The sequence below is a fragment of the Crotalus tigris genome, unplaced genomic scaffold (assembly GCF_016545835.1).
Source record: "Crotalus tigris isolate CLP2741 ecotype Arizona unplaced genomic scaffold, ASM1654583v1 scf7180000024401.5802323, whole genome shotgun sequence".
Taxonomy (NCBI): domain Eukaryota; kingdom Metazoa; phylum Chordata; class Lepidosauria; order Squamata; family Viperidae; genus Crotalus; species Crotalus tigris.
The window spans coordinates 5,501,888-5,515,647 of NW_024100569.1; the positions used below are offsets into that span (position 1 = coordinate 5,501,888).

Genomic DNA, 13,760 nt, shown 5'->3' on the forward strand with positions numbered 1-13,760 from the left:
AGAGGAGTCAGTTGCCAGCAACTTCATCGGGTGCACCAAGCCTATTCCAGGTGATAAGTAAAGGGTCGGCAGGGATGTATCCCTCAGTGGATCACGTCAGGGTCACCAGATGTGGTGGTCTCCCATGGAGAATGAGACACGCACGCAGGTATCTCGGGATGGGAGCCCAGAGCTGACTCCAACACCCTATTTTATTGTTACTATAGTTTTTACATCACACAGCGTAATCAAAAGACATATTTAGGGGTGGTTACAATGTATCACATAACAGACACTCTCCAGATGCAAGGCTATGCAGGTGTTCTTATCAGATCCTGTCCAAATGGTTGATGAATGTATTCTGTGTCTGGAGCAGTCCGTTTGTTATCTCAAGGACTTTGTGGGAGCATGTCTATGGGCATATTTGTGCAATTAATCCCACACTATATTCTGAAACTAGGGAAAACCAAAGGTTTGAGATTATAGATTTCCACAGTCTATCATTGATCATTCTTATTGGTGTTGAGGGAAGGTGATCCATAATAGGAAAGCTCAAGATTGTGCTCTCTTCTTTAAGCAGTTCATAAAAATAAAATACCCAATACTCTTTCGAAGAAATTTGAGATTTATTGAAATTGTATCCTACAGCATTAATAGGGATAAATTAGAAATTACTGGACATCACTGTCAAGCCTTTACTACATATGCCTAGAGAAATTTTACCTGATACTTTATATGACATACCTCATCCATATGTCATCTTGGGCCAATCTAGAAGAATGGGAAAAAAGATAATTTTAATCAATATATTTTGATATTAGTGTACATTGCAGTTTCAACCTAATTTGTACCAGTTTCTTGACAAAGGATCTCACTTGGTACAAATTGGCATACTTGAAAAATGTTTCTCAAAAACATAGATTCCAAACCTGCACTATTTATTATTTGTTTTATTTATATAGCCACCCAACTTACAATAGCAACTCCAGGCTGGTTACATATAGTGAAAAGCATAAAAACAAAGACAGCTCCCAAAAAATAAGATTAATTGTAGCATGTTGAAAACATTTCATTTCTAGATTGGTTCATCCAACACTAAGACCCAATAGCCAGGGAGAAAGGCAAGTTTTCAGGGTCTTATGGAATGCCATTAGAGTTGGAGCCACCTGTCAGCCTTAGCAAGCAGACCAGACATGACCAAAGTAGTTAATTTGTATTAGTGACATATGCATTGCCTAAATTTGACAAGTAGAATCAGTAAACAATTATACTTTATTGTAAGGCTGCATTAATAGAATCTTGTAAATCTGACAGTACAATTTTCCTGCCAACACCTTTACACACCAAGAACATAAAGCCTCTTGTGAGCCTCTTGCTCCATCTACTACCCACGGAGCTGCAGGCTATGCTGCCTCTTAGCAGTCCCTAGGAAGCATCTCTTTGACCTGTCTCCCAAAGCCATTCTCACATACTCTTATATTATCTAGTTTGGAAGGGTAACTTGAATGCTGTATTCAAGTTTTAATTGTTGCTGGAATATATAGGCTATTTCTTGATCAGTAAAAAAATTGTATGCTCAGAGCCAATTTTTAAGCAATTTGCAAAAGAGAAGTTTTCTGACATGAAAAACCAAATCTGAATATTTAAATAGTTTAATCTATTCTAATTTGTACCCTACATCAGATAGGATAGCTCAGCTTGTTAATTATCTGTAAGTATGTGTCTACATCATCACACTGAAGCGACCCCTCTGATTTCCACTGATTGCCTATTGAACAGTTTCTCAGGAATTTTCCTATGTCTGAGGAAATCTTTGTAAAATACACGTTACATGTTGTGTTCTTAATTACTATACTGTATTTGTATATGAGTGTGCAACATTTTAAGTGGATATTTTTCTAATTGGAAATAGAATGCTACAGACCCGAAAATTCCAAGATTGTTTAATTTACAAAGAATATAGAAGATGAGTTACAAAAAAGGTTTTGAGTGTCTAAAGGAATAACATTTGTAGCCTTGAAAATCAGGACATTTGTTTACATTTATCAACAACTATCTCTGCTCCCCACTCTCCCCGTTTTCTGAATAAGACTAAAACTCTAAGTACAAAAAAGCAAATGGAACCAGGAATAATATTTTTTCCATGTTCTATGTATATATTCTTATACTAAATTAAAATACTCTATGACCAGCATAGCTAAATAAAAAAAATCAGCTCACGAGTGATTTTTTTCCTGTCTTAATGAAACATTTGTGTACTGATTAAATTTCCATTGGAGTAGATATGAATGTATATCTGCAAAGCAATATCTTTTCTTTGCCTCCCCCCACTTTTGAAGAAGACAATCTAAAAGTAATTTCACAATTTCTGCTACCAAAGTGAACGTTTTTAACATAATTTTAAAGAATTAATGCATATACAATTAATTTTTATAGTCCAATTTATATGCAGTATAACAATTTACACCTGCTGTTCATAAATTTAAGAATATTGCTCCAAACCAAAATAATGAATGTACTTCAGAACTGATTTAAAACATAAAGAGAAAAGCTGGTCTAAAGAGCCTGAGTCCGAAAGACAAAATACTTCCCTCCCCCCCCCCCCGTGAATTGCAGAAAAACTGCACTCTTGCTCTACAAAATGCTATCTGCTCTGAGCTTTAAATCATATATAGTCTTTTGAAAAAAAACAGGAAATACATTTAAAATCAATATGCCAAACTACTAGAACCCACTAATAGATGGAGAATAAAATTTCAGAGATTCTTGACTCTGCCAAGAATCCCATCCTGCTTAACTATGAGTGAGGAGACCTAGAAGAGGCATTAAGGAAGTTGATAGGTGTTGCCATAAAATGGACAAGACAAACAGTCTCACCAGGACCCCATCAATCATAATGAAAGAGCACAAAGATGAAGCAAAAAACCCCATAAAGTAGAGTGTTTTTTTTCCTGACAGATAATAATAAAAAATAATCCATTTTGATTATCTCTGTATTGGGAAGAGTTAAGATAAATGGGAAAAATATTTGACTAGTCAAAGAGAATAAAGATGTTATTTGACCAATTCTGAGTTAGCACCGCTGCAGTCTTGCTACTCTTATGCTAACCAAAGTGTAAGTCTCATTAAATTCTGTAGGATCTATTTCTGATAACAGGATAGTGATAACACTGTGATATAAAGAGCTAATCTTTTATTCTTATCCCAGATTTCATTAAGTTGTTGGAACTAATCTGCACAATGTGATGTCATCATAGCTTATATACCTCTATATAGGAAGAGATAAAGAAAGCAGAATTTGTACCAGTGTTGGAAAAAAATGACGAACACCTCTATGTTGCCATTTATATCTATAGTTTGCATAGAAAAATAGTTTATCTTTGGTTAACTCTGCACTATTAAGCAACACACTCATTAAACATGATGTCACATGACTATGCCAATTTACAGTGGCTATTCCGGCAGTTCTAGCTAAGGTCATTAAGCAAATCCCACATGTTTATTAAGCATGATATTGTGTGATCACCATTTGCAACATAATGCCAGCTTCCCTTTGACTTTGCTTGTTAGAAGCTGGCAGTGAAGGTTGCAAATGGTGATTGCGGAATGTTGCAACTGGTGTAACTGCAAGCTAGCTGTAAGCACCTAGATCATGATCACATGACCTTGGGGAGTCTGCAATGGCCACAACTTTGAAGACTGACTGTCCTTTGTAGTTGACTGGCCGTAACTTCGAATGAATGGCTGTTAACCAAAGCTACCTGCATATGTACAGGTAGTCAATGAAATATTGTGTTGAGATGTTTTTAAAGTTCTAGAATCAAATAACTAGGCTCTAAGATGAATTCTGATCCAAGTATTACCCAAGGCATTAAACTAAGATTAGATGGTCTTTTTTTGTTTCAAATGTTACCTATCTTAAAGAATGAACTTAACTTAAATGAATGGCAGAAAGGTATTAACAAATTTATTTGGGCAGGGAAAAAACCAAGGGTAAAACTTAAAATTATGCAAGATTTCTGTGAGAGAGGAGGACTCAAGGTACCAAATTTGAAATTATATTATGATGCTGTGGTTTTAACACTGATTAGTGATTGGGTGAATTTAACAAATGTAGAAATACTCCATTTGGAGGGTTGGGATTTACTTTTTGGATGGCATGCCTATTTAATTTTTAATAAAAAAGTGGATCGGGTTTTTAAATCTCATATTATAAGGACTTCTTTGCTCAGGCTATGGAGGAAATATTATAAAAGTGATTTTAAAATACCATTATGGGCTATACCTTGGCATGCGATAGAGGGGATAAAGAGAGGAGTTAAGATGGATACGGTTCCCTATATACAACTACTTAGATGGGATGGTCAAAATTGGCAGTTAAAATCTTTGGAAGATCTAATACATGAAAATATTACTTATTCATGGTTTCAATATAGACAAATAGTGGAGAGATGGAAGATGGATCGTAATATGGGTTGGCTTAGAGAAGATGAAAATCTTTTTAAACAAGTAAGGGATCAAAGACCAACTCATATTAAGAGGGTTTATGGGGTTCTAGTGGAAATGGATTCAGAATCTGAATTAATCAAAGATTGTATGATTAAATGGGCACAAAATATTGGTGAACCAATCCCACTGAATACTTGGGAACTTATATGGGTGAGGAATGTTAAATTCACACAAGCGCAGAATTTAAGAGAGAATTTTTATAAAATGTTTTATAGATGGCACCTTGACCCACAAAAATTGTCTATTATGTACCCTGATCTACAGCCTAAATGTGGGAGATGTGGTTGTTTGGATGCTACCTATTATCATATTTGGTGGTCGTGTAAAAATATAAAAGCTTTCTGGATTAAGATATGGTGGAATATTCAAAGAATTTTTAGAAGGAGGGTAAAATTTACCCCGCAATTATTTTTATTAGGTATTGTTACGGATTGTGATGCTAAGGAAGTTATATTGATGTTAAATTTGATCACAGCCGCAAGGCTGCTAGTAGGACAATATTGGAAGAAGGAATCTTTGCCTCCCTACAAGAGTGGTTTTATAAAGTTTCTTATTTGGCGGAAATGGCAAAGATTTCGGCTTTCTTAAAGGAGCAATCTCAAGAGAAATTTTTTGTTGTATGGGAAAAATGGATAAATTTTATACAATATAATTTGGATATGGAAAAATATCATTTAGCTTTTTTATAATTGTATAAAAATTTTTTTGATATTTTACAGATTGTTTTTTTTTCTCTTTTTCCGTCTTTTGTTTTCTTCTCTCTTTTTTTTCTTTTATCTTTTTTATCCCTTTTTCTTTTTCTTTCTCTCTCTCTTTCCCTTCTTTTTTCTCTTTCCTTTTTAAGTATTTTTCTTTTTAATGCATATGTTATATATATCTTATCATTAATTATTTTATAAGTTGTAAAAATTTGTTTAGGTTTTTTAAAAATTTTAAATAAGCCTGTATCCAGTTCTGGGAAGCTCGGGGAGGGGGGAGGGAGCGGGGGTTTGGGAGGGATGGGTGAGGGTTGGTCATTTATTTGTAAAACTTTTAAAAATTCTTCAATAAACTAAGATTAGATGGGACATCCTAAATCACATAAGGTAGTCGAACTACACAAATCCTTAATCCTGTTCCATACCAGAATTCCTACTTTCTATGGGAAAGCAAAAGTAACATAGATATCAAATACTTGCTCAAAATAGATAGACCAAAATGCTAACTTATTAAGTGGAGAAATTATTTATATGATCAGAGACTTTGTGAGATTTTATAAGAAATATTTTCTTAAGAAATAAACATGGAAAGCTGAACATGTTATTCTATATGGATTAATATACATTTATTATTTTGCTGAATTGTCTCATCATTCCTATTCAGCTACTAATTTAAAAAGAGTATAGCAACACTTAAATCATTTTTGAATAAGTTTTGTAAATATAAAGGAGATAGCATACAAGAAAAGCTTAGAACAGGCATTTTTATAGATTTGGTTTCCTATTCTGAAATTCTGAAGTCAGCCCAAAATAATTGGTTTCCATTTCCCCAACATATAAAAAAAGAAAACATGAGTGTTGTGCAACTGATGTTTTGATCTGAAGATCAAATAGTTAATTTGCTTTGAGTTGTGAAATGTTTCAGATTTTCTTCTTCAGTATTTTTTAAAAGGTGGTGTGTGGGCGTAAGAAAAAAGAAAGCCAAGAGAATAGATACATTAATTGGGGTTTCCACCTGCTGTGAATCTAATTGAATACAATGCCTTTTTTGTTACTGAAGGAGAAAGAACATTATGCAAAGTATCAGAATCTCAGACCTCTTTTTTCATATACTTCATTTCTTACTACAGTACATGAGAAAAAACACAGATTTATTTAAAGAGAACCTCCATCTATAGTTAAGGTAGGGTTGGAGCTAAATGCTAGAATTAAAATTGACCCCGATTACATTTTTTAAGCAAACTCTTGGGTTTGAATATTTCTGACAGAACCTTCATCTTCTAATTTCAGGAATGAACTTTTTTTTTTGTCTATTCATTTCAATTTATATAGTTGCCCATTTAGCACATGATGCGGCTAACATTAAACAGAAAATTTATCCTTAACAAATAAGTTATTTGAAGATGTGTAAAAATAGCTTTGAAAAATGAAAATGATTTTGATATTTCCTCTTCTAAAATTAATGGTAAAATGGGATAAAGGCAAGTATTGTGGGATAAAAGTTAAATATTAATCCCTCCAGCTTATTAATTTTTATTACAATTAATGTAATTCATTATTAACATTATTCATTGTTGTTGTTGTTGTTGTTGTTGTTGTTAATTGCGAAGTCGTGTCCAACCCATCGCGACCCCATGGACAATGTTCCTCCAGGTCTTCCTGTCCTCTACCATCTTCTGGAGTCCATTTAAGTTCACACCTACTGCTTCAGTGATTCCATCCAGCCATCTCATTCTCTGTCGTCCCCTTCTTCTATTGCCCTCAATCTTTCCCAGCATTAGGCCCTTCTCCAGTGAGTCCTTCCTTCTCATTAGATGGCCAAAGTATTTGAGTTTCAACTTCAGGATCTGGCCTTCTAAAGAGCAGTCAGGGTTGATCTCTTCTAGGACTGACCGGTTTGAACGACTTGCAGTCCAAGGGACTCGCAGGAGTCTTCTCCAGCACCATAATTCAAAGGCCTCAATTCTTTTGCGCTCAGCCTTTCTTATGGTCCAACTTTCACAGCCATACATTGCAACTGGGAAAACAATGGCCTGGACTATGCGTACTTTTGTTGGCAGGGTGATGTCTCTGCTTTTTAGAATGCTGTCTAGATTTGCCATAGCTTTCCTCCCCAGGAGCAAGCGTCTTTTAATTTCTTGGCTGCAGTCCCCACCTGAGGTGATCTTGGAGCCCAGAAAAATAAAATCTGTCACTACCTCCATTTCTTCTCCATCTATTTGCCAGGAATTAAGATTATTCATTATTATTCCACTATTATTCACTTTTGGTAAATACTAGCCTTTCAATCACAGGGCACTATGTTTAAGTGACACATACCTGCAAATACACAGGGAGCATATTTTCTTGTTATACTTATAGTAAATTAAAATATTAGTTACAGTTAGAGAAAATCTGGACCTTACAATTATTTAGTATAGTTAACAGATGAAAAATTCGGTTATAGATCATTTTTCCAATAATATCTAACAATTAAAACAAATATCAATTGCTGAAGCCTGTTTAGTTCTTGGGCGCTCTATTCACCTGACTTGATTACCTGGAATGAGTACGCAATAACTATGTTTATCTACAGATACTACATTATTGAAAAAGGAAAGTAGTTTAGTGCACCAAATACTGTTCTAACAGTTTGTTGAGTAAAACCAAAATGTGCTAATCTACAACTTAATTATATAGATGGATAATTTTCTAAAACTTCTTAAGGAATTCAGTTTGAACAAGGAGAAAGCAGTAGCTGAAGAAACATCTGTCATTTCTTTTGTGTAACAAATAATGTGTGTCTTTATGGATGAATCAAATTATGTGCATACATATTTCCTGTTTGTATATATATGTGTGCAATGGTTTTATCAGGATGAATACACATCTGTTGGTGAATATTGTGTGTGAATATACACTGCATCTGTGTATGTATCCATAGGCAAGACACAGTGAGCTAAATATGCACCATCTGGGTCACACAACCATGGGGATGAGGGGGGCTAGGAATGGCATCCTCAATCACTGCTTTACTTCTTCTCTTATAGCAGGGGTGTCAAACTCACAACGTCACATGATGTGTCGCGATGTATCGCACCTTTTTGCCATGGCCGGCAATGAGGTGGGTGCTGTTTCACTATGATGCATCCAGCCTGTAGGCCGACAGTTTGACACCTCTGTCTTATAGTAAGGCACTGGGGGAATTCTTTTCTCCAGAGCCCTTGGACAAGTCCAGCTGATTTTTGAATTCAATGTTTCTAGCTGCTTTTACCACATTGAATGTGGTCCTGTTCTGTTTTCAGAAACAGACATACTTTTCCAAAGCTGCTTTTTTTCCAACAATTGTTTGGCTTACAAAAAACAGAATAGCTGAATACATGCAAAGATACTCCATATTTAAGCTGACCCATTTGAACTGCTGCATATTCTAACTTTAAAAGTATGCTATAATTTTCTCTATTATTTGCTTTTTTGCAATGTATAGAGATAAAACCACATCTCTTTTTTCCCCACTATGCGATTACTTAGTGGCATATCTGCACTAGCGGATTTATACAATAATTCAAATGTCCATTCTACACTGGATGCAAGGTAAAACATTAACAGCACTAAAAACTGATTCTGCAGTGCACCACACCTTTCCCCTCAGGCTGAACTTTGTTATAGGCAGCTGCTCAGGATAACAAAAGAGGCCTTTGCTGGATTCAACAGCTTCTATCTTGGCTAGCTCATTGGAGGAAAGGAGAATTTTCTCTAACATTAGTTGATATTCCAGACAAATAAAATTCACTTTCCTAAAACATGCCTTTGTGTTGTACCTATTTCTTTATTGTACCAATGTGTTACATTTATAAAATGTGTATACGTGTATTTGTTTCAGAATACAAAATTCATAGTAGGGACTTAGGGTGTGATCCTATATATGGCCTAAGTAGTACTGACTTCAGAGTGGATGCTTAATGAATCCCTGCTTTGTGAGACAGAAAAGGCTGTGCTGTGAGACCTCTTTAAGAGATTAAATCGTTAAACTATCCATGTGTTAATATTAACCAAGTGTAAATATGGAAAAAGGAAAGTGGTGGAGAAAGATAACTGGACAGATCTGGGCATGGAGGAAATCAGTGCGACTATTTAGGGAGTTATTTATTTATTAAAGACTACCTTCAGCAATACTTGGGGGCTGCATTTCATCGACCGGAACTAGTCGGACATAATTAGATCCGGAACAAATTTACTTTAAACCCTTTATCAGTTTTTCTATGTCCCCTGAAAAAACAAGGAAATAAACAGGTTATCCAGTTCAAATGCAACGTCCGTAAGCGTTCCTTAGATTCCAACATTCGTACTCAGCCTTTGTGAAAATAAATGATTGGTGGTTCCGCGAAATGTTTTGCGGATTTGGGCCACACTCTGCTTATCCTAACAGCTTTAAAACGCAGGCTGGCTCAGAATTCCTGGTTCTACCTTAAATAAACCACCAACATCACACATACAACCCCCCCGCGCTGTTTTTGTTCCCAACCGCGCCGTCTCTTCGGAGCTCTCCAATTGTTGTTTGCAGGTTCAATAGGTGGAGTCGAGGCAGCGCGGGCTCCGCCTCGTCTAGCCCTCTGCAGCTTCCCCCTCCTCTCTCGCTGCTGGCCCGTGATTGTCGTCCTCGCTGCAGTGCTAGTCGCTCTTGGGCGCAGCGGTGGGTTCGTTTTGCGTTAGGTTGCGAAACGCGCACCCACAAAGAATCTCTGCCGCATTTTCCTTTTCCTCCCTCTGGAGTCATTGAATCAAAGATAAAAGGCGATGAGGGAACAACCCAAAGGGTAAGTTTAATGTTTATATTTCCTGAACAAATAACCCGTCAAGTGGTAAAAGTCATTAGGTAAGCAAAGCAGTTAAAGCTTCATTAAACTTCTGTCCGCGTCTTTATATGGGGAATTTAATTTACAGCTTGAAAGTCCTTCCTGCCAGCTGTTTTCTTTGATTCTTGGTGCAGGTGTGCTTATTGACTGGTACACGCCTAGCTTAACCCTTTCATTTACGGCTCCGTACGGCTGTGAGATTAAAGGTTTCTCCCAATGTAGGAACACTAGGATTTATTTATTTTTTAAAAAGGTTTCTTCTCCCTACTTTGTGCGTGTGTGTGTTTATGTATACCCCAATCCGAATTCTTACATCTCTGCTCTTTTATAGATTGTTTTCTTAAAAACCTATTTTTTAACCTTGTCTTTTATAAACTGCTCTTTTCAGTCGTGTTGTGTGTATTTTGTATCTCCCTGCATAAGATAACTCCCGCCCCCACCTCCGGGAAACCATCCTATTCAACCTCATTTGTGCAAAGACCCTGGAGGAAAAAAAAAAACCATAATATACCTTTCATTCACTATGGAAAGGTCAAATTTCTGCTTGATTTCTTCGGGGAATGGCAACTGACATTTAATTCAGTGCATTCTTTCTCTGCAATGTGCTTTCCTTGTCTTGATAAATGTGGTCTAGTTAGAACATGCTGGCCATATAGGAATGAATGAAACAATGCAGGTTGAAAGAGCTGAGCCAGGGAATTGGAAGGAAGGAAGCAAGTTGGTATCAAATGTTTGTGAAATGTGCCACTGGAGAAAGCAGTTAGCCTCAAGAAGGAAAACTTTAGTACAAAATAGAATTGTTTTTTTTTTTAGCTGTATCTTGAAGATTATTGGCACTCATCCCCCAGTAAAGAAAGAGGTATCAATGCCACTTGTGCATGCATTATTTTTTATGAATATTCTAGTTTTATTTTAAAGAAAAAGGAATGGTAGAGCAGAGCAAATAATGAATTAAAATGTATATCTTGAGTCAAATACATTTCCTATTGGTATTTCCATTTATGTTTGGGGGATTTCAAAGTGCAGGCTATTGTGTAGGAGACAGTGCTTTAATATAGAACTTTTCTATACTCTGCTGTTCTAACTCGTAGTTGAGAAAAGAACCTTCATTTTTATATATTTTTTCTGAAAGTAAATAATTTATTGACACATTGTACATGTAACGTTAAGACTTGAGAAGGCTGTTCTGTATAAGTTGCTTGGTCTATTCTCAGGTGTAACTGGTTGCAAATATTAGTATATGATTTTGAATTTGAGGGAACCTTGCAGTGAAATTGCTTTGATAAAAGTGTAATGGATAAGCTTTAAAAAGCAAATGGATCAGTGGGCAAATAGCATCTGGAGGTATTGGCTCCCAGCTATTCTCAGAGTGCATAAAATGTTGAACAACAAAAGAAAGGCAGAAATAATTATATTATAAGCAGCTAATAGCTGCTCTCTTCTGTTTCTACTAGATACTAGTGTAAAACGTTTAAAATATATTCTGATCTATTGTTGGAATTCTGGGAATTCTAGATAAAGCTTACTCCAAAAATTAAATAATTTCACTGGGGAGGTACGTAGTCCTTCTCAAGTGCAAAACTGCTTTCTCCATTACTACTCCATTTTCTCCAGAAATACAGTGGAATATATAGAAAAGCAGGTTTTCAGTTTCTGCTTCCAGAATAAACTATCAAGGTCTCTTCAGTAGAGGCTTTCTAAGTATGTTGGATATCACTCTTTATTCTAGTTTTCTATTCACTCAAGCCTTTATCTTCTTAATATCTCAATTTCAATTTTTTAAATTCATTTTGGGATGGTATGAATTTTATGTTGTTGAATATTTTTGTTTATGACTGCTAAGGACTTGTTTTTAAATGGTTTTCTGTGTATTATAACACTATGCATAAACATAGTTCTTTTTATAATAAGTAATATATATTCTTGTTTAACTTACACCAGTGACAACATATTAAACTAAAACAGTTGTAACAGCTCTACAATTTAAAACACTCTAATTGTGCATTGTAAAATTATTCCTTAATTTTTAATTATTATTAGATAGGTATTGTCAATTGCTCTCTCATAGCATTTTCTTATTTTGCGGCTTTATGTGTTGAATTTTACTGCCCTTTTATCACAGGGATTCGGGAGTGGAGGACACAATTTACTCCAAGGCTATGGCAAATAAAATACAATCTACAGAGTGACTTTGTTGTGGCTTGCTTATTTTTCAATTTCATTTTCAGCTTCTTAGAAGAAACCTGTTGCGTGTGTGTGTGTGTGTGTGTGTGTGTGTGTGTGTGTGTGTGTGTATAGATGGATAATTTACTTTGAAGAATATAGATTGGTCTTGTATTAATGTATTTTAAAGCAAATCATAATAAAGAAAATTAAATTGAAAGGGTATAATAGGAATCAATTTAAATGAAAATGCTAAGAATGTATTTAATATTTGCTCTTATAAAATGTTTAATTTGTAAAATACCCAGGCATAATTTTTCTATAGAAATAATTACTAATGTAGTTTAACACAATCCTTTTTTGTTTGTTTGTTTGAAATTGTGCTTTATCAACTGAAATGAGGTCATCTTGCAGAGTGGATATTCTGAGTGCCAATAAAATTTAAAGTGATATATCTCCTGGGTAGTTGATCATAAATTAAATTATATTATAAATCTAGAATATTCAGCATTTAGAATTACAGCACACCCCTGGTGTAAATGAACATTCATTCCATGATATTATACTTCTAGTTACAGACATGCATTCTTTTTCCAGACACCTGAAAATGACACTAAACTACTTCATTGAGGATGATGCTCTGCGAAATTGTTTTTCTCTGATTTTATATAAGGAATCTGATTTTGGATAGTCAAGATGGCCAGTTGGTAATTAGGAATGAAAGAGGAATCTTCGTCTGCCAAATTTTTTCTGGACATGTTGACTATTACTTTATATGCTGCATGTCAGCAGTTACCCAGATTGTTTCATCTGCAAGTGAAAGGAGATGTTTTTCCTTTTCATTTTAGTGTTTTGGCTAAGTGCAAAAAACTGTAACAGAATGTACTTTTTCTTAAACCAGACCACTTGTCTATTTAACTGTACACTGAAGCATATTAAACTAAGACAAAAAAAAGCATTTTCTTACTGTTGGATAAAGGTAGAGATGTGATCTGATTATATATCACGTCTTACATTTTGGAATTCTCAGCTTGCTTCAGAAAATTAGAGCAAATTGGCGGTTTTTTCTAAAATGGAGATTATGGTTTATTGAACAAACACAATTTTCTTCAACTATTCTTTCACTTTTTTTCCTAAGAATTTATCATTTCAATTCCTGTGCTTCAAAATACAGAAATCAGAATAATTAAAATATTAGAATAATTAAATTCTAAGCTTCTCAAAACTATTTGAATAAACATCTATTTAATTAAAACAAAATACTTAGTATGTGCCCTTTTAAACAGCTCAATAAACATAAACATAAGATTTTTTAAAAACCTGTTTAAGATCTGTATGTATACTAAGTAGTGTCCTTCAGAAGTACTGCTATCCAAGATGATTAATTATGAGAGAAAAAAAAACCCTCAGGGATCCCATGCATGGAAATAAACTAGATAGTTCATTTATTTAAATCTTCTCTCTTCAAATTTACAGTTCACCTGGAAAAATTAATGGACTTTCCCAATCTTTTGCATTATTTGATTTATTTAAAATTGTAACATTTTATAGTATAATGTTATATTTAATGTTGAAA

At 34.8% G+C, this 13,760-nt stretch overlaps 1 protein-coding gene across 13 annotated transcripts in view; it reads left to right on the forward strand.

Annotated features, from left to right (window-relative positions):
- DMD (dystrophin) overlaps positions 1-13,760 on the forward strand; it is a 962,852-nt gene that overhangs the window by 876,852 nt on the left and 72,240 nt on the right. For 2 of the 13 annotated variants that reach the window (XM_039329659.1, XM_039329660.1), the window contains exon 1: positions 9,778-9,982. The exons of the other annotated variants lie outside the window; for them this stretch is intronic. In XM_039329659.1, the coding sequence (XP_039185593.1) occupies positions 9,963-9,982 (20 nt within the window). In that variant the 5' untranslated portion in view covers positions 9,778-9,962. Of the gene's footprint in view, positions 1-9,777; positions 9,983-13,760 lie in introns of those variants that run through there. 13 annotated transcript variants of the gene reach the window in all.